The sequence below is a fragment of the Oncorhynchus kisutch genome, linkage group LG12, assembly GCF_002021735.2.
Source record: "Oncorhynchus kisutch isolate 150728-3 linkage group LG12, Okis_V2, whole genome shotgun sequence".
NCBI lineage: Eukaryota > Metazoa > Chordata > Actinopteri > Salmoniformes > Salmonidae > Oncorhynchus > Oncorhynchus kisutch.
Window position 1 is genome coordinate 52,171,706 of NC_034185.2, and position 19,407 is coordinate 52,191,112.

Consider the following 19,407-nt stretch of genomic DNA (forward strand, 5'->3'; position numbering starts at 1 on the left):
CTACAGCTCAGCTTTCAACACTGTAGTGCCCTCAAAGCTCGTCACCTTGAACTCATCCCTGTGTAACTTGGTCCTGGACTTCCTGACAGGCTGACCGCAGTTGGTGAGGACCACCTGGTACAGTAACTGCACCACCCTCAACCACATGGCTCTTCAGAGAGTGGTGTGATCAGCCCAACGCATGCCTCTGGCCCTCCAGGTCATTTATACCACTCTGTGTCGATGGAAGGCCAAGAAGATCATTAGGGACCTCAGCCAACCGAGCCATGGACTGTTCACTCTACTACCGTCTGGCAGATGGTACAGGGGCATCAGAGCCAGAACCAATAGGCTCCGTGATGGCTTCTAACACCAAGCTGTTGAACAGCCGTCACTAGCTGTCTGCCTGTCCAGTACTCTGTCCTGCACCGAATAAACTTTTTTTGCACACATACTCCCAATCACTCACATAAAATACACACAGACACACAAGCTCTTTCTCTGTCTCACACACACACAGACTCTGCACACAATCATACACCCATACTCACACAGTCAACGCTGTTGTACCATATACAGTTGAAGTCGGAGGTTTACATACACCTTAGCCAAATACATTTAAACTCAGTTTTTCACAATTCCTGACATTTAATCCTTGTAAACATTCCCTGTCTTAGGTCAGTTAGGATCACCACTTTATTTTAAGAATGTGAAATGTCAGAATAATAGTGGAGAGAATGATTTATGTAAGCTTTTATTTCTTTCATCACATTCCCAGTGGGTCAGTAGTTTACATACACTCAATTAGCATTTGGTAGCATTGCCTTTAAATTGTTTCACTTGGGTCAAATGTTTTGGGTAACCTTCCAGAAGCTTTCCACAATAATTTGGGTGAATTTTGGCCCATTCCTCCTGACAGAGCTGGTGTAACTGAGTCAGGTTTGTAGGCCTCCTTGCTCGCACACACATTTTCAGTTCTGCCCATACATTTTCTAGAGGATTGAGGTCAGTGCTTTGTGATGGCCACTCCAATACCTTGACTTTGTTGGCCTTAAGCCATATGCTTGGGGTCATTGTCCATTTGGAAAACCCATTTGCGACCAAGCATTAACTTCCTGACTGATGCCTTGAGATGTTGCTTCAATATATCCACATTACTTTACCTCCTCGTGATGCCATCTATTTTGTGAAGTGCACCAGTCCCTCCTGCAGCAAAGCGCCCCACAACATGATGCTGCCACCCCCGTGATTCACGGTTGGGATGGTGTTCTTCGGCTTGCAAGCTGCCCCCTTTTTCCTCCAAACATAACGATGGTCATTATGGCCAAACAGTTCCATTTTTATTTCATCAGACCAGAGGACATTTCTCCAAAAAGTACGATATTTGTCCCCATCTGCAGTTGCAAACCATAGTCTGGCTTTTTTTATGGCGGTCTTGGAGCAGTGGCTTCTTCCTTGCTGAGCGGCCTTTCAGGTTATGTCGCTATAGGACTCGTTTTACTGTGGATATAGATACTTTTGTACCTGTTTCCTCCAGCATCTTCACAAGGTCCTTTGTTGTTGTTCTGAGATTGATTTGCACTTTTCGATCCAAAGTATTTTAATCTCTATGAGACAGAACGCGTCTCCTTCCTGAGCGGTATGACGACTGCGTGGTCCCATGGTGTTTATACTTGCATACTATTGTTTGTACAGATGAACGTAGTACCTTCAGGCGTTTGGAAATTCCTCCCAAGGATGAACCAGAGTTGTGAAGGTCCACAATTTGTTTTCTGAGGTCTTGGCTGATTTCATTTGATTTTCCCATGATGTCAAGCAAAGAGACACTGAGTTTGAAGGTAGGCCTTGAAATACATCCACAGGTACACCTCCAATTGACTAAAATTATGTCAATTAGCCTATGAGAAGCTTCTAAAGCCATGACATAATTTTCTGGAATTTTCCAAGCTTTTTAAAAGGCACAGTTAACGTAGTGTATGTAAACTTCTGACCCACTGAAATTGTGACACAGTGAATTATAAGTGAAATAATCTGTCTGTAAACAATTGTGGGAAAAATGACTTGTGTCATGCACAAAGTAGATGTCCTAACAAACTTGCCAAAACTGTAGTTTGTTTACAAGAAATTTGGAATGGTTGAAAAACAAATTTTAATGACTCCAACCTAAGTGTATGTAAACTTCCGACTTCAACTGTATATAGAGACATTGAACACTGGACACTTCCCTTTTTTTGTATGAACATAACAAGATTCAACAACTGAGACAAACTGAACAGGTTCCACAGACAAGTGACGAACAGAAATTGAATAATGTGTCCCTGAACAAAGGGGTGGTCAAAAATAAAAAGTACATCTCCTCCTCATGGACTGCACATGATTTGCCAGTTCTTGCTGTGAGATGTACCCCACTCTTCCACCAAGGCCCCTGCAAGTTCCCGGACATTTCTGAGGGGGATGGCCCTAGCCCTCACCCTCCAATACAACAGGTCCCAGACTTTCTCAATGGGATTGAAATCCAGGCTCTTTGCTGGCCATGGCAGAACACTGACATTCCGGTCTTGCAGGAAATCAGCAAAAAATGACGCACAGAGTGAGCAGTATGGTTGGGGGTATTGTCATGCTGGAGGGTCATGTCAGGATGAGCCTGCAGGAAGGGTACCACATGAGGGAGGAGGATTTCTTCCCTGTAACACACATCGTTGAGATTGCCTGCAATGACAACAAGCTCAGTCCGATGATGCTGTGCCATACCGCCCCTGACCCTCCACCTCCAAAACGATCCGGCTCCAGAGTACAGGCCTCCGTTTCATGCTCATTCCTTCGACAATAAACGCGAATCTGATCATAACCCCTGGTGTGACAAAACCGCGACTCGTCAGTGAAGAACACTTTTTGCCAGTCCTGTCTGTTTCAGCAACTGTGGGTTTGTGCCCATAGGCGACGTTGTTGCCTGTGATGTCTGGTGAGGACCTGCCTTACAACAGGCCTACAAGCCCTCAGTCCAGTCTCTCTCAGCCTATTGCGGACAGTCTGAGCACTGATGGAGATTTGTGCGTTCCTGGTGTAACTCGGGCAGTTGTTGCCATCCTGTACCTGTCCTGCAGGTGTGATGTTGGGATGTACCGATCCTGTGCAGGTGTTTTTACACGTGGTCTGCCACTGTGAGGATGATTAGCTGTTCGTCCTGTCTCCCTGTAGCTCTGTCTTAGGCGTCTTACGGACATTGCAATTTATTGCTCTGGCCACATCTGCAATCCTCCTGCCTTCTTTCAGCATGCCTAAGCCACGTTCATACAGATGAGCAGGGACCCTGGGTATCTTTTTTTTGATGTTTTTCAGATTCATTAGAAAGGCCTCTTTAGAGTCGGAAGTTTTCATAACTTTGACCTTAATTGTTAGTGTCTTAACGACTGTTCCACAGGTGCATGTTCATTAATTGTTTATGGTCCATTGAACAAGCATGGGAAACGATGTAAAACCTTTACAATGAGGATCTGTGAAGTTATTTGGATTTTTACGAATGATCTTTGAAAGACAGGGACGTTTCTTCTTTTGCTGAGTTTAGTATTATTTGGATTGATTTGTTCTGTTATTTCTTCATTAGAATTGTTAATGATCTGTTTGACATTGTACTGAGCTGTTAGGAGCTGGTAACAAGCATTTAGCTAGTAACTATAACATCCAATAAACTGTGTCAGCCACCATTAAACTTTGATTTCATTAAATAAACCTTTATATGCTCTTCTTTAAATTTGTGTTCACGGACTGCAGTTGATGAGGAACTGCTGATATCCAGTGTTGCTGGGACTGAACACCTCCCTAACACCTCTCAAGGCACTTCATGATGACGGAAGTCGGGCGGTAGTCGTTTAGCTCAGTTACCTTAGCTTGTTTCGGTCATGTTTCTGGTCACCTTGCCCAGGTTAAAAGCAGTGGTTTGCACTTTCAGTTTCGAGCGAATGCTGCCATCAATCCACGGTTTCTGGTTTGGGAATGTTTTAATCGTTGCTGTGGGTATAACATCTTCAATGCACTTTCTAATGAACTCGCTCACCGAATCAGCGTTTTCGTCAATGTTGTTGTTGGACGCAATGCGGAACATATCCCAATCCACGTGATCGAAGCAGTCTTGAAGTGTGGAATCAGATTGGTCGGACCAGCGTTGAACAGACCTGAGCGCGGGAACTTCTTGTTTTAGGGTCTGTCTGTAGGCTGGAGGCAACAAAATGGAGTCGTGGTCAGCTTTTCTGAAAGGAGGGCGGGGGAGGGCCTTTTTTGCGTCGCGGAAGTTAAAATAACAATGATCCAGGGTTTTACCAGCCCTGGTTGCGCAATCGATATGCTGATAGAATTTAGGGAGTCTTGTTTTCAGATTAGCCTTGTTAAAATCCCCAGCTACAATGATTGCAGCCTCAGGATATGTGGTTTCCAGTTTACATACAGTCAAATAAAGTTCATTCATCGATGTGTCTGCTTGGGGGGGAATATATACAGCTGTGATTATAATCGAAGAGAATTCCCTTGGAATATAATGCGGTCAACATTTGATTGTGAGGAATTCTAAGTCAGGTGAACAGAAGGACTTGAGGTTCTGTATGTTGTTATGATCACACCACGTCTCGTTAATCATAAGGCATACCCCCCGCTCCTCTTACCAGAAAGATGCTTGTTTCTGTCGGCACGATGCATGAAGAAACCAGCTGGCTGCACCGCCATGTTTACACATGGTCTGCGGTTGTGAGGTGGGGTTGGACGTAGTGCCAAATTCTCTAAAACTCTGTTGGAGGTGGCTAATGGTAGAGAAATTAACATGACATTTTCTGGCAACAGCTCCTGTGGACCTTCCTGCAGTCAGCATGCCAATTGCATGCTCCTTCAAAACTTGAGACATCTGTGGCATTGTGTTGTGTGACAAAACTGTACAATTTAGAGTGGTCCTTTATTGTCCCCAGCACAAGGTGCAACTGTGTAATGATCATGCTGTTTAATCAGCTTCTTGATATGCCACACCTGTAAGAGGGATGGATTGTCTTGGAAAAGGAGACATTCTTACTAACAGCGATGTAAACACATTTGTGCACAAATGTCTCTCAAATTAAGCTTTTTGTGCAGAAAGAACATTTCTGGGATCTTTTATCTCATGAAACCTCATGCTCATGAAACCAATGCTTATATATACACAATATACAATATATATGCTCATGAAACCAATACTTTACATGTTGCGTTTATATTTTTGTTCGGTATAAATGGAATTAAGTCAGTCATTCTATTATTCTGTACTCTATTATTAATGCTAACACAGTGGCGTTGTACGAATACCCATACTAGTATAAAATACTTATACTGCATACCAATTTCAGCGTTTGATCTAGTATTAGTCACTGATATGTTTCACTCACGTGTTTGACAACAACTGATAATCAGATAAATTGACACCTGTACCAAAATGAACGATTTGCGGGAGTTAACAAATCACGCATTAGGTGAGACGTTTAGTCTACTAATGCTGCGTTTAAGTCTTAGTCGGAACTACAAATCTCGGATATTTCCTAATTGCTAACCGGTTGTTTTTCTAGGCGTTCATCGAATCAGCAGATCGGACATTCGGAACAAGATTTTCCTTGTTCCGAATAGAATATGAACGCGGTATATTTTCGAAATTTCACATACTATTAAACGTTATTTTTTTCGCATACTACGTACGGGTATTCGGACACTGTAGTGTTCTTTAGAAACAAGTCTGCTCTCAGCTTGAAAGATAATGTTCATAGGATATGTTATGTGTAATATAATGTAATAAGAATGACCGTGTTTCAAACAACAGCGCGCATTCCTTTCCATTTAACCAAACCCTTTGAAATACAGTATGACGCCAACAAATAAGATCCTTTCTCTTCAGTGTAAACGGAAGCGAACAGTGACGATTTCCCCGTTGGCGTTTTTATTGTTGTTATTTAGACTTTTAATAACACCGTGGAACTCAATATGACTCATTTACCTGGACAGCATCACATACTTGCCTAAGGTAGTGTTTAATTCACGTTGGAGACAGGCCTTGGTTGATAGCTAGCTAAGTTAGCTGCTAACTAAGGTTAGCTAAAAATGGCTAACGTGAACAGTATGGTTTTTAACACTCAAATAGCCTCCATTATGGAGGTGCTAGCGAATGCAGCCGTGGCAGAGATCTGTAAAGTCGTAGACGACGACTATGCAGTGTTTCGTTTGGAAATAACTCAAAGCCAGAAAGAAAACAGGGCATTGCGGAGGAAACTACAGCTGTTGGAACTGAAAGTGTCACGGGAGCGCGGCCTCGCCAGTCCCAGTAGTGTAAAGATCCTCGACCGATACAGAGGAGTGGAAAGAGGTACAGTTTGGAGAAGGCCGATGCTGCGCGGTTTGTTGGCGTTCATGTATAGTTCAGTACCTGTCACCCGTTCCGTTCTGCACATGTGTTGAGATGTGTTACCCAGAATTGAGCCTTGGTCAGATTGATAGATTGCAATAATTCCCCTGATTACTTAGCTATCTTGCATAAAGACACAATATCAGATCCTTGATGTACTGCATTTCCTATTATTTACTCAATGAAAACAATTTGATGCATGTAACATGTCAATCAATAAATAGTATGACGTGATGAAAAGTGTTACCTTACACCCTAGCCAATTCTAGACCGTTTCAATAGTGTATAATATAGTGTTGAATATTGACAGTACTTAACCTAACCACCTCTTTACCCCTAACCACTCTCTCAGGTGAAGGACATCTCACTGCAGGCCACAGGAGCTTTGTGAAGCTAACAGGTCACAATACATGGAGAGAAGACCAACCAATCACTGTTGATGAGGGGAGTGGAACCTCAACCCAGCAAGTTATTGTGATCGAGGTTAGTTTAATAGTGTTGCATAACACATTACAGTTACTTTGTAAATCAAATGTGGCCTGTTTATTTCAGAAAGGCTCCCCTCATCCTCCATATGATGTGGGAGTACCCTGCAGTTAAATGCTTCTGGGATAAAGTTCATGGATGTAAATATTAAATGCGTTGAATATACTATATTACTTAACGATGATAGCTCCTTGATTCTCTCAATCAATAAGAGACTATTACTGCTGGCAGGCAGTGCTGCTGCAAAATAGAATAAAGGAAAATGTATTAAAAAACACATTTTATATATACACACTGCTCAAAAAAATAAAGGGAACACTTAAACAACACAATGTAACTCCCAAGTCAATCACACTTCTGTGAAATCAAACTGTCCACTTAGGAAGCAACACTGATTGACAATAAATTTCACATGCTGTTGTGCAAATGGAATAGACAACAGGTGGAAATTATAGGCAATTAGCAAGACACTCCCAATAAAGGAGTGGTTCTATAGGGGGTGACCACAGACACTTCTCAGTTCCTATGCTTCCTGGCTGATGTTTTGGTCACTTTTGAATGCTGGCGGTGCTTTCACTCTACTGGTAGCATGAGACGGAGTCTACAACCCACACAAGTGGCTCAGGTAGTGCAGCTCATCCAGGATGGCACATCAATGCTGTGTCTGTCAGCGTAGTGTCCAGAGCATGGAGGTGATGCCAGTACATCAGGAGATGTGGAGGAGGCCGTAGGAGGGCAACAACCCAGCAGCAGGACCGCTACCTCTGCCTTTGTGCAAGGAGGAGCAGGAGGAGCACTGCCAGAGCCCTGCAAAATGACCTCCAGCAGGCCACAAATGTGCATGTGTCTGCTCAAACGGTCAGAAACAGACTCCATGAGGGTGGCATGAGGGCCCGACGTCCACAGGTGGGGGTTGTGCTTACAGCCCAACACCGTGCAGGACATTTGGCATTTGCCAGAGAACACCAAGATTAGCAAATTCGCCACTGGCGCCCTGTGCTCTTCACAGATGAAAGCAGGTTCACACTGAGCACATGACAGACGTGACAGAGTCTGGAGATGCCGTGGAGAACGTTCTGCTGCCTGCAACATCCTCCAGCATGACCGGTTTAGCGGTGGGTCAGTCATGGTGTGGGGTGGCATTTCTTTGGGGGGCCGCACAGCCATCCATGTGCTCGCCAGAGGTAGCCTGACTGCCATTAGGTACCGAGATGAGATCCTCAGACCCCTTGTGAGACCATATGCTGGTGCGGTTGGCCCTGGGTTCCTCCTAATGTAAGACAATGCTAGACCTCATGTGGCTGGAGTGTGTCAGCATTTCCTGGAAGAGGAAGGCATTGATGCTATGGACTGGTCTGCACGTTCCCCAGACCTGAATCCAATTGAGCACATCTGGGACATCATGTCTCGCTCCATCCACCAACGCCATGTTGCACCACAGACTGTTCAGGAGTTGGCGGATGCTTTAGTCCAGGTCTGGGAGGAGATCCCTCAGGAGACCATCCACCACCTCATCAGGAGCATGCCCAGGCGTTGTAGGGAGGTCATACAGGCACGTAGAGGCCACACACACTACTGAGCCTCATTTTGACTTGTTTTAAGGACATTACATCACAGTTGGATCAAATCAAATCAAATTTATTTATATAGCCCTTCGTACATCAGCTGATATCTCAAAGTGCTGTACAGAAACCCAGCCTAAAACCCCAAACAGCAAGCAATGCAGGTGTAGAAGCACGGTGGCTAGGAAAAACTCCCTAGAAAGGCCAATACCTAGGAAGAAACCTAGAGAGGAACCAGGCTATGTGGGGTGGCCAGTCCTCTTCTGGCTGTGCCGGGTGGAGATTATAACAGAACATGGCCAAGATGTTCAAATGTTCATAAATGACCAGCATGGTCGAATAATAATAAGGCAGAACAGTTGAAACTAGAGCAGCAGCAGCACAGTCAGGTGGAAGTTGAAACTGGAGCAGCAGCATGGCCAGGTGGACTGGGGACAGCAAGGAGTCATCATGTCAGGTAGTCCTGTAGTGTGGTCTTCCACTTTAATTTTGAGTGTGACTCCAAATCCAGACCTCCATGGGTTGATAAATTTGATTTCCATTGATAATTTTTGTGTGATTTTGTTGTCATCACATTCAACTATGTAAAGAAAAAAGTATTTAATAAGAATATTTCATTCATTCAGATCTAGGATGTGTTATATTAGTGTTCCCTTTATTTTTTTGAACAGTGTGTATATGTATGTGTATATACATGTGTGTGTGTATATATACACACACACACACACACACTGCTGTTCAAAAGTTTGGGGTCATTTGTACAGTTGTATGTTTAGTTGAAGTCAGAATAGGTTGGAGTCATTAACTTGTTTTTCAACCACTCCACAAATTTCTTGTTAACAAACTATAGTTTTGGCAAGTCGGTTAGGACATCTACTTTGTGCATGACACAAGTAATTTTTCCAACAATTATTTACATGAATTAATTATGTACAAGTGAAATAATTTACTGTATCACAATTACAGTGGGTCAGAAGATTACACACACTACGTTGACTGTGCCTTTAAACAGCTTGGAAAATTCCAGAAAATTATGTCATGGCTTTAGAAGCTTCTGATAGGCTTATTGACATCATTTGAGTCAATTGGAGGTGTGCTTGTGGATGTATTTCAAGGCCTACCTTCAAACTCAGTGCCTCTTTGCTTGACGTTATGGGAAAATCAAATGAAATCAGCCAAGACCTCAGGAACTAATTGTAGACCTCCACAACTCTGGTTCATCCTTGGGAGCAATTTTCAAACGCCTGAAGGTACCACGGTCATCTGTACAAACAATATCACGCAAGTTTCAACACCATCGGACCATGCAGCCGTCATACCGCTCAGGAAGGAGATGCGTTCTGTCTCCTAGAGATTAACATAACTTGGTGTGAAAAGTGCAAAGCAATCCCAGAACAACAGCAAAGGACCTTTTTGAAGATGCTGGAGGAAACAGGTAAAGTATCTATATCCACAGTAAAAACGAGTCCTATATCGACATAACCTACCCGCCCGTCCAACATCTGGTCTGGTTAGACTGTAAACTCTCCTTCTAGACTCCCATCAAACATCTCCAATCCAAAGTTAAATCTAGAATTGGCTTCCTATTTCACAACAAAGCATCCTTCACTCATGCTGCCAAATATACCCTTGTAAAACTGACCATCCTACCGATCCTCGACTTCAGCGATGTCATTTACAAAATAGCCTCCAATACCCTACTCAACAAATTGGATGAAGTCTATCACCGTGCCATCCGTTTTGTCACCAAAGCCCCATATACTACCCACCACTGCGGCCTACCCTTGCTTCATACTCGTCGCCAAACCCACTGGCTCCATGTCTTCTACAAGACCTTGCTAGTTAAAGTCCCCCCTTATCTCAGCTCGCTGGTCACCGTAGCAGCACCCACCTTTAGCACGCGCTCCAGCAGGTATATCTCTGGTCACCCCCAAAACCAATTCTTCCTTTGGCCGCCTCTCCTTCCAGTTCTCTGCTGCCAATGACTGGAACGAACTACAAAAATCTCTGAAACTGGAAATACTTATCTCCCTCACTAGCTTTAAGCACCAGCTGTCAGAGCAGCTCACAGATTACTGCACCTGTACATAGCCCACCTATAATTTATCCCAAACAGCTACGTCTTCCCTTACTCTATTTATTTATTTTGCTCCTTTGCACCCCATTATTTCTCTCTAATTTACACATTCTTCCACTGCATATCTACCATTCCAGTGTTTTACTTGCTATATTGTATTTACTTCTCCACCATGGCCTTTTTTTGCCTTTACCTCCCTTATCTCACCTCATTTGCTCACATTGTATATAGACTTAATACAGTAGAATAATAACTGTTTGTTTTACTCCATGTGTAAACTCTGTTGTTGTATGTGTCGAACTGTTTTGCTTTATCTTTGCCAGGTGGCAATTGTAAATGAGAACTTGTTCTCAACTTGCCTACCTAGTTAAAGGTGAAATAAAAAAAAATCCTGGAAGGCTGCTCAGCAAGGAAGACGCCACTGCTCCAAAACCGCCATGAAAAAGCCAGACTACAGTTTGCAACTGCACAAGGGGACAAAGATCATACATTTTGGAGAAATGTCCTCTGGTTTGATGAAACAAACAACCTGTGTTGCTAGGCAGGGCGGGAAAGGGTCGAAAACATGGTTTCCATGTGGGGTGGACGGAAGCATGTTGAGCTGGGGGGGAATGGCATTAGAGGTCTTCACAGATAAAAACCTGTACCCGAATATCCCAGACCCGATCTGGGGCCCAGAACTCAAAATAATCACAGGTCTGGGTCGGATCTGATCGATTGTCACGGGTCTCGGTTATGTGTAATTTTAACTGAACTGTCTGTAAGGGCCTGTACAGAACCAAATGGGACTGCTGCAGTAGAGCGAGAGAGATTTCATAATTTATGCTGCTGCTCTTGCTTTTCATGAGTGTAGCTGGTTGTTGTTGTTGGCCAATCATAAGTCCTCAAAGCAGATATTGGCTACAGTCGTTGGGCCTCGCTCCGTGTCGCAAGAATTGGGAGATATCTAATCAATGGAAGATGAAATTAAAATTTATGGAATTAAAAGTTAGAGAAGGATAGGCTACAACGACCAAGAGCCAACAGGTAGGTTACTACTTAATATTCTGAATGGAGTAATTTGTAACAGTAGAATGAGAATGCATGCACTGCAGCCTCAATTAGCCTAGCTAGCTTCTAGCTAGCTTCTCCTGGTTTGATGCAGTCAAGACAGGTACTACGTAGTCTTTTTTGATAATAAATAACCTAGCTATGGCAGCTAGCGGCAGGTAGCCTAGTGGTTAAGAGCGTTGGGCTAGTAACCGAAAGGTTGCTGGTTCAAATCCCGGGCCAAAATCTGTCTGCCATTGAACAAGGTACTTAACTCTAATTGCTCCAGGATTGTTGTCAATAATGGCTGATCCCTGGCTGTGACCTGCAACAAATAAATGTCCAATTCACATGTGTGTAATACACACTTGTACATGTCTCTATATTTGAAAAATGTATTTATGCATATTTGGTCCGAGTGGGGAAAAGTCCCAGGTCCATTTCATAACATTTTGGACCCGTGAAGATGTCTAAATGGGATGATGAGTTGGGGGTGTAGGACCACCTCTTATGTTACTCTTACTCTCTTCTTTACACCAATTTTATTATTACAAAATCTGTGTGATCAATACGATAATTTCTCTGTTTTTGCCTACAGATACATGTTGTATAAATTGTGTAAATTTAAATGAATATTGTACCCTCCCCCCTCCAAAAAAAGACAAAGCAAATACAAACTTGGTCAAAAAAAATGTACTTCCCTATGACATTTATCCAATTCTACTCATGTACCGTTAATAACCTCTCTTGTCAGTCAGCAGATGCAGAGTCTGCAGATGCAGAGGCTGCAAGTCCTGGGGTCAAGCAGGAGAAGACTGAAGCAGAGGAGGAACCATGGCACAGCAGAGACATCCAGACTGGAGCTCACCCTGTAGCCATGGAGTACCCCACCACTGCCACAGTGCTACCCATGACTAGACGCAGCATCACGGAGGTCAGTGGAACGCCGAACGCCGTCCTCAAGTCCGAGACGGACACCAAGACTATAACAGGGCTGGGCTGTCCTGCTCCCCGCTCAAAATATTTCCATTACGGTAACCCGAGGACTGTTCTGTCCCATCAGAACTCGGGTGACACATTACAGACTGGCAATGATCCGTCCTGTTCATACACTACAGAGATACCTGGTGACATGCCAGTCGGCTTAGATACACAGACTAATCCAATGAGAGGGGCCTGGAACCGGTACAGTAGTAGTGTACACTCTGAAGGGTGCCTAGATAAGAAAGTAGAGGGTCTGGTCATAGATGAGATGACTGTGAAAGTGGAGGGCGAGGCTCCTCTGACATGGAATGCAGACGAGACTCACTTCAGAGAAGGACACTCGCAGGGCAACTCCAGTGATTTCTTAGACTACAGGGAAAGCTTAGAGACAAATCTAAATGTCCCGACCCACTCCCCTTTACACCCAGTGTCCATGTCAATGGCACCTTCCGATTCACAAGGCTGCATCCTTTTCGATCAGGTATTGAACTCAAACGACCAAAGGGCCAAGCCGTGGGGAGAGGGAGCAACGACAGGCGGTAAAGAGAAGCAGTTCTTCTGCATGTTCTGTAACAAAGGCTTTAGCTGCCCACAGAAGGTGGAGATCCACCAGAGAGTCCACACAGGGGTGAAACCCTTCATCTGTACCCAGTGTCACATGCGCTTCGCCCATGCTGGCAACCTGAAGAGGCACCAGCGGTTCCACACAGGTGTAAAACCCTTCAAATGTACCCAGTGTCACATGCGCTTCACCCAGGCTGGTGACCTGAAGAGGCACGAGAGGGTCCACACAGGGGAGAAACCCTACAGCTGTCCCCAGTGTGAGAAGAGGTTCTCCCGTCAGGATCAGCTGAAGATGCACCTGAAGGTCCACACGGGAGAGAAGCCATTTGCCTGTACTCGCTGTGGGAAGAGGTTTTCAGAGAGGACCTACCTCAGGATGCACCAGCAGAAACACCATTCCACTCTATAACATAGAAAGTAATCATTCCACTCAATAGCTTCTGACGTTTAGATCAAACTCTGCATTAAAGACTAAGATTAATGTTCATTGTTGTCAGCAGAAAAGATCAACAGATACATCTGAGCATAAGAGATAAACAGATTTCTGTGTTGAATATTTCTGGGTAGATTATTGCATCCAGACATTGTGTCTATAAGGCGTAACATAGTGTTTGTACTGTGTAGGCTATATGACATTTTCCCAAGACACTAAATGCAGATTTGTAGTTGAGATATGTGTATGTCTGGTTTTCATATGGTGTATTAACACAAAATGGGAATTTTCATTCTAATGCTTTCATTGAGACTCTCTTTAGTACACATCACATCTGATCTCACGCTTTCGAACCAATATACACTTACTAAATATACCTACACCTACCCACACACTAACACCTAATGTACACGTTAAAATAGTTGTCAGGTTTGTCTGATAACTTTTGACTTACCATAGCTGAATCATATTTATGTCCACCACAATGGGTTTAACAACAATGAAGTAATTCTGTAACTACAGTATAGGACTCAAACATAGTGGGGATGGGTAAACACTCCATGTTGAAATTGTGATTATTGTCTGTGTATGTACCTGAGGGAGTGCATGTCTGTGTAATCTGTATCACCTGTCTCTTCCAGGAGGAGGGTCAGGAGGTGCTGCTGGTGAATGAGGAGGGGTGTGAGGAGGGTCTGGGGAACCCTGAGAGGACCATGGTCATGGAGGACAACCAGACTACACCTCCTCCTGAACCCAAAGAGGAACCAACTGAGCAGCACAGGACCACACACAGTCTCACAGAGGTGAGCCCACTAAACTACTGTCTGAATGGTATTATTTCAGGGCCCGTATCTACAAAGCCTCTCAGAGTAGGAGTGCTGTTCTTGGATCAGTTTTGCCTTTTAGATAATCACGAATAAGACTATGTAGACAGGTGGGGACCTGGTCCTCAATCAGCACTCTTACTCTGAATCGCTTTGTGGATACAGAACCAGGACTTGATTAATTTTGTCTTCAATTAAATGGGTTTCTTATTGCATGTTCAACTCTAATGATGGTTTTATCACAACAAATGTAGCGTTATTGCGAATGTCCCCACTGTGCTCTTGGCACATGAGCTCTAGCTGGCAGATACAGTGCAGGTAGGATTATTATGCATAATAGGGAGATTCTTTTTATTTTTCAAACAGAAGCCAAGCGTCGATCAGCATTTCACTAGAATACGACCGTCGATATTTAATTGGAAGGAGCGTCGAGCTCATCACCGTGCACTTTCACCACCCTGTGAAGTTCATCATTACTTATTTCATCTGTAGACGAAAAACGGCATGTGCCGAATACAACCTGTGTAGACCTTAGTTAAACGCTTACTTACGAGCAACTAACCAACAATGCAGTTTGAAAAAATATGAGTAAGAATTAAAAGTAACAAATAATTAAAGAGCAGCAGTAAAATAACAATAGTGAGACTATACAGTGCCTTGCAAAAGTATTCAACCCCCTTGGTGTTTGTCCTATTTTGTTGCATTACAACCTGTAATTTAAATGTATTTTTATTTGGATTTCATGTAATGGACATACACAAAATAGGCCAAATTGGTGAGTGAAGTGAAATTTAAAAAATAACTTATTTTTTTTTTAAATCTAAAAAATGAAAACTGAAAAGTGGTGCGTGCATATGTATTCACCCCCTTTGCTATGTATCCCCTAAATAAGATCTGGTGCAACCAATTTACCTTCAGAAGTCACATAAGTTAAATAAAGTCCACCTCTGTGCAATCTCTGTATGTATGTATGTGTATATATATATATATATATACACCTGTTCTGAAAGGCCCCAGAGTCTGCAACACCACTCAGCAAGGGGCAACACCAAGCAAGCGGTACTATGAAGACCAATGAGCTGTTGGGTTATAAAAAAATATCAGAAACATTGAACATCCCACAGAGCACCATTTAAATCCATTATTAAAAAATGGAAAGTATAGGGCACCACAACAAACCTGCCAAGAGAGGGCCGCCCACCAAAACCCACGGACCAGGCAAGGAGGGCATTAATCAGAGAGGCAACAAAGAGACCAAAGATAACCCTGAAGGAACTGCATAGCTCCACAGCTGAGATTGGAGTATCTGTCCATAGGACCACTTTAATCCATACACTCCACAGAGCTACCGGAGAGTGGCCAGAATAAAATAAGCAAATGTTTGGCGTTCGCCAAAAGGCATGTGGGAGACTCCCCAAACATATGGACGAAGGTACTCTGGTCAGATGAGACTAAAATGTAGCTTTTTGGCCATCAAGGAAAACGCTATGTCTGGCACAAACCCAACACTTCTCATCACCCCGAGAACACCATCACACCCATGTTTTTCCATCAGCAGGGACTGGGAAACTGGTCAGAATTGAAGGATGGCGCTAAATACAGGGAAATTCTTGAGGGAAACCTGTTTCAGTCTTCCAGAGATTTGAGACTGGGACCGAGGTTCACCTTCTAGCAGGACAATGACCCTAAGCATACTGCTAAAGCAACACTCGAGTGGTTTAAGGGGAAACATTTAAATGTCTTAGAATGGCCTAGTCGAAGCCCAGAACTCAATCCAATTGAGAATCTGTGGTATGACTTAAAGATTGCTGTACACCAGTGGAACCCTGTCAAAAAAGAGGAAATAAATCAAATAAACTTCGGCTTTTAAAGTAAGAAAACTAAATATTTCATGGTGAAAAGATGAAAACAAAACGTTTCCGCATCAAGCCATCAGTGTAAATCAGAGGTGTCAAGCTCATTCCACGGAGGGCCTAGTGCCCTCAAATTCAACTCTGGACCTTGAAGACCGTTCCACTGCATTTTCTAATTGATCCCCTCTAATCAGACACGGATTTAGACCTGGGACACCAGGTGTTTGCAATTAATTATCAGGTAGAACAGAACCAGCAGGTTCCAGACCTCGTAAGGGTAAGAACTGAATACCTCTGGCCTAGTGTATGCTAGTTTTTGTCCTTTCAAATAGGCATGGGGAGTTCCTTACTAATTAGTGACCTTAATCAATCAATCAAGTATAAGGGACGAGCAAAAACCCGCAATCACTCGGCCCTATGTTGAATGAGTTTGACTCGCGGCGTAAATGATCGGCACACACACCTCTGGCTTCGATTTCAAGGATAATTGTGTACGTCACATGATCAAGAAATAAAATACATAAAATCTATAAATCAGTACCTTATACAATAGAATGCATGAACTACTACATTGTGTACATCAACAGCGAGAAATATAATCAATTATTGCATTTAGAAATACCATGTGAACATTTCCTCAGAATAAAATACACAGGATTGTAGAAAAACAGAATGTAGAGTAGGGAGCTTGAGAGATTGAAAGAAAACACTAGATGGGGTATCAAGCACCAGTAAAACTTACAGAAAACCCTTCAATAACAATTCTTAATTCATAACTGATAGGTGGAGAGTTTTTGGATAGAACATCCACCTGTATTCTGTCTGGAGAACACTCAGTTCAAGATTACCACCCCTATGTGAACATTTTATCTTCTGTACAGAAGGACAAGGAGGAGACTGGGTGATCGACCTTTGAGAAATGACATGCTATTGGGGATTAGGGTCCTTTCTTCCTACACCACTCCTGTGTAATCCCTTCAGAAATGAGGGATGCGCACTAGAGGCATGTAGAAAAAGAGCACAGAAGGCCTATCATTTCTAGTATGGTAATTACCCACACACTCATTAACTTGTCATTTAAAACAGGCTTGTGTAAGTACCTGTTTTTAGAGAGACAGTATCTTGGCTAGAACAAGGACAGTTTAATATTTACCTTACTGATGTGATGTTGATGGAAAAAAATCATTGTATTATTTTCTACTCTATTCTTGCTAACACACTTCTTTTTAAACAAATCTGCTGTCAGCTTGAAAGATACTGATCATAGGAGATTTGATGTGTAATGTAGTACTATATTTAAAAAAAAAAACATTGTGCATACATTTTTAATTTAACCACACCCTTTGAGCTATGACACCAACCAATAAGATCTGCTCTCTTAAGTAAAATAGAGACTAAGGGATTAATAATAATAACAGTGGTAAAAATAAATAAAGATACATGGTACGGTTGTGGAAAAGGAAGGGAAAGACACCTGTAAGGATCCAGGAAAAGGTGGAGGCAGGGAGGTCCTCAGGTCCAGAGAGAAGGGATGAAGATGTAATCACAAGGCTGAGATTCATCAGGCTCAACAGCACTTTGAAATTAGTCGGAAACATCCAACTGGGAAGATAGTTCACAGGCAGAGGGAGATGGAGACAGTAGCACACGTTCTATTTCAATGCCAGCGATATGAGAGGGAAATGGACAGTTTGTTATTAGTATTAAGGAATAATGGTATTGAGGAGTCAAGTTTAATTGAATTTAAGAAAACCTTAAGGTGATATTGTATTAAATATATATTCCGTTTCCTTAGGGAGAAGGGTTTAATTGGGTGGGGTTAAACTTCAGACATTCCCTGTCTCTGGTCAACACTCCAGTCGGTGGCGTAGATGCATCTGTAAAGTTGGTTGCCAACCGACATTTAAAGACCACTGAAGAAGAAGCGTAAACGGAAGTGAACAGGAAAAATGTACACGTTAGCGGTTTTTGTTGTTATTTAGACGTTTATTAACATCCTGGAACTCAATATGCCCCATTAAACTCCACGGCATCACCCATTTACCCCATATAGTGTTTAATTCGCGTTTGAGACAGGACTTGGTTGACCGATGTTATCTCGGAAACGCGGACGTTAACTAGCTAGCTGCTAACAATGGCTAACTGTATTGCTGTTCACACTCAAATAGCCTCCATCATGGAGGTGCTAGCGAATGCAGCCGTGGCAGAGGTCTGTAAACTCGTAGACGACGACTATGCAGTGTTTCGTTTGGAAATAACTCAAAGCCAGAAAGAAAACAGGTCATTGCGGAGGAAACTACAGCTACTGGAACTTAAGGTGGCACGGGACCGCGTCCTCACGAGTCGTCCCAAGATCCTCGACCGATACAGAGGAATGGCAAGAGGTACATTTTGTAGAAGGCGGGGGCTGTGGACCGGTCTCCTCGTTCACATCTGGGCATGTGTAACTTTAGATGTTTAATTTAAATGTTTTATTTAACCTTTATTTAGCTAGGCAAGTCAGTTATGAACAAATGCTTATTTACAATGACGCCGCTCTAACCAGGGTGTCTGCAGTGACGCTTCATGCACTGAGATGCAGTGCCTTCGACCTGTGCGCCACTCGGTAGCCCCAAAATGTGTTAACCACATATGGCTGGTTAACCGGAATTCGGTCTTGATCATTATTTGGATAGTAGGCAATCATTCTGATTACATAGGTAACTTGCAGATAGACACTATAATATTCTAAACGATATAATGCATGGAACAAAATCATTCTATAAATAGTATATCAAGAAGTTATGTGATGTCTTACCTTACATCCTTGCCAATTCTAGACAGTGTCAAAATTGTCAATAATGTACAATATACAGTTGAGCATTGACAGTACCTACACTAACCACCTCTTTCCCCCCCAATCACTCTCTCAGATCTCACTGGAGGCCACAGGAGCTTTGTGAAGCAAGTGGGACACAATACATGGAGCGAAGACCAACCAATCACTGTTGATGAGGGGAGTGGAACCTCAACCCAGCACGTAATTGTGATAGAGGTTAGTGTAATAGTATTACATAAATGTGACCAGTTTATTTCAGAAAGGCACCCCTCATCTATTCACTTGCTTACATATACATCCATATTTATCTGCCATAGGGGAGCTTGGAGACTTCCCAATGACATTGTTAACCAATTCTACTCTTGTACCTGTAATAACCTCCCTTCTGTTTA

General features: G+C 43.0%; 1 protein-coding gene across 2 annotated transcripts in view; it reads left to right on the plus strand.

The window, feature by feature from the left end:
• The first annotated feature begins 5,543 nt into the window (after positions 1–5,543).
• LOC109901211 (zinc finger protein 768) overlaps positions 5,544–19,407 on the plus strand; it is a 32,662-nt gene continuing 18,798 nt past the window's right edge. The window contains exons 1-5 of one of the 2 annotated variants that reach the window (XR_004211796.1): positions 5,544–6,346; positions 6,738–6,868; positions 12,294–13,504; positions 14,162–14,323; positions 19,110–19,231. Coding sequence is in view for 1 of the 2 variants with exons in the window: in XM_031836571.1 (XP_031692431.1) it covers positions 18,332–18,581; positions 19,110–19,231 (372 nt within the window). In the remaining variant the exon portion in view is untranslated. Of the gene's footprint in view, positions 6,347–6,737; positions 6,869–12,293; positions 13,505–14,161; positions 14,324–18,054; positions 18,582–19,109; positions 19,232–19,407 lie in introns of those variants that run through there. The other variant, XM_031836571.1, reaches the window with a different exon arrangement.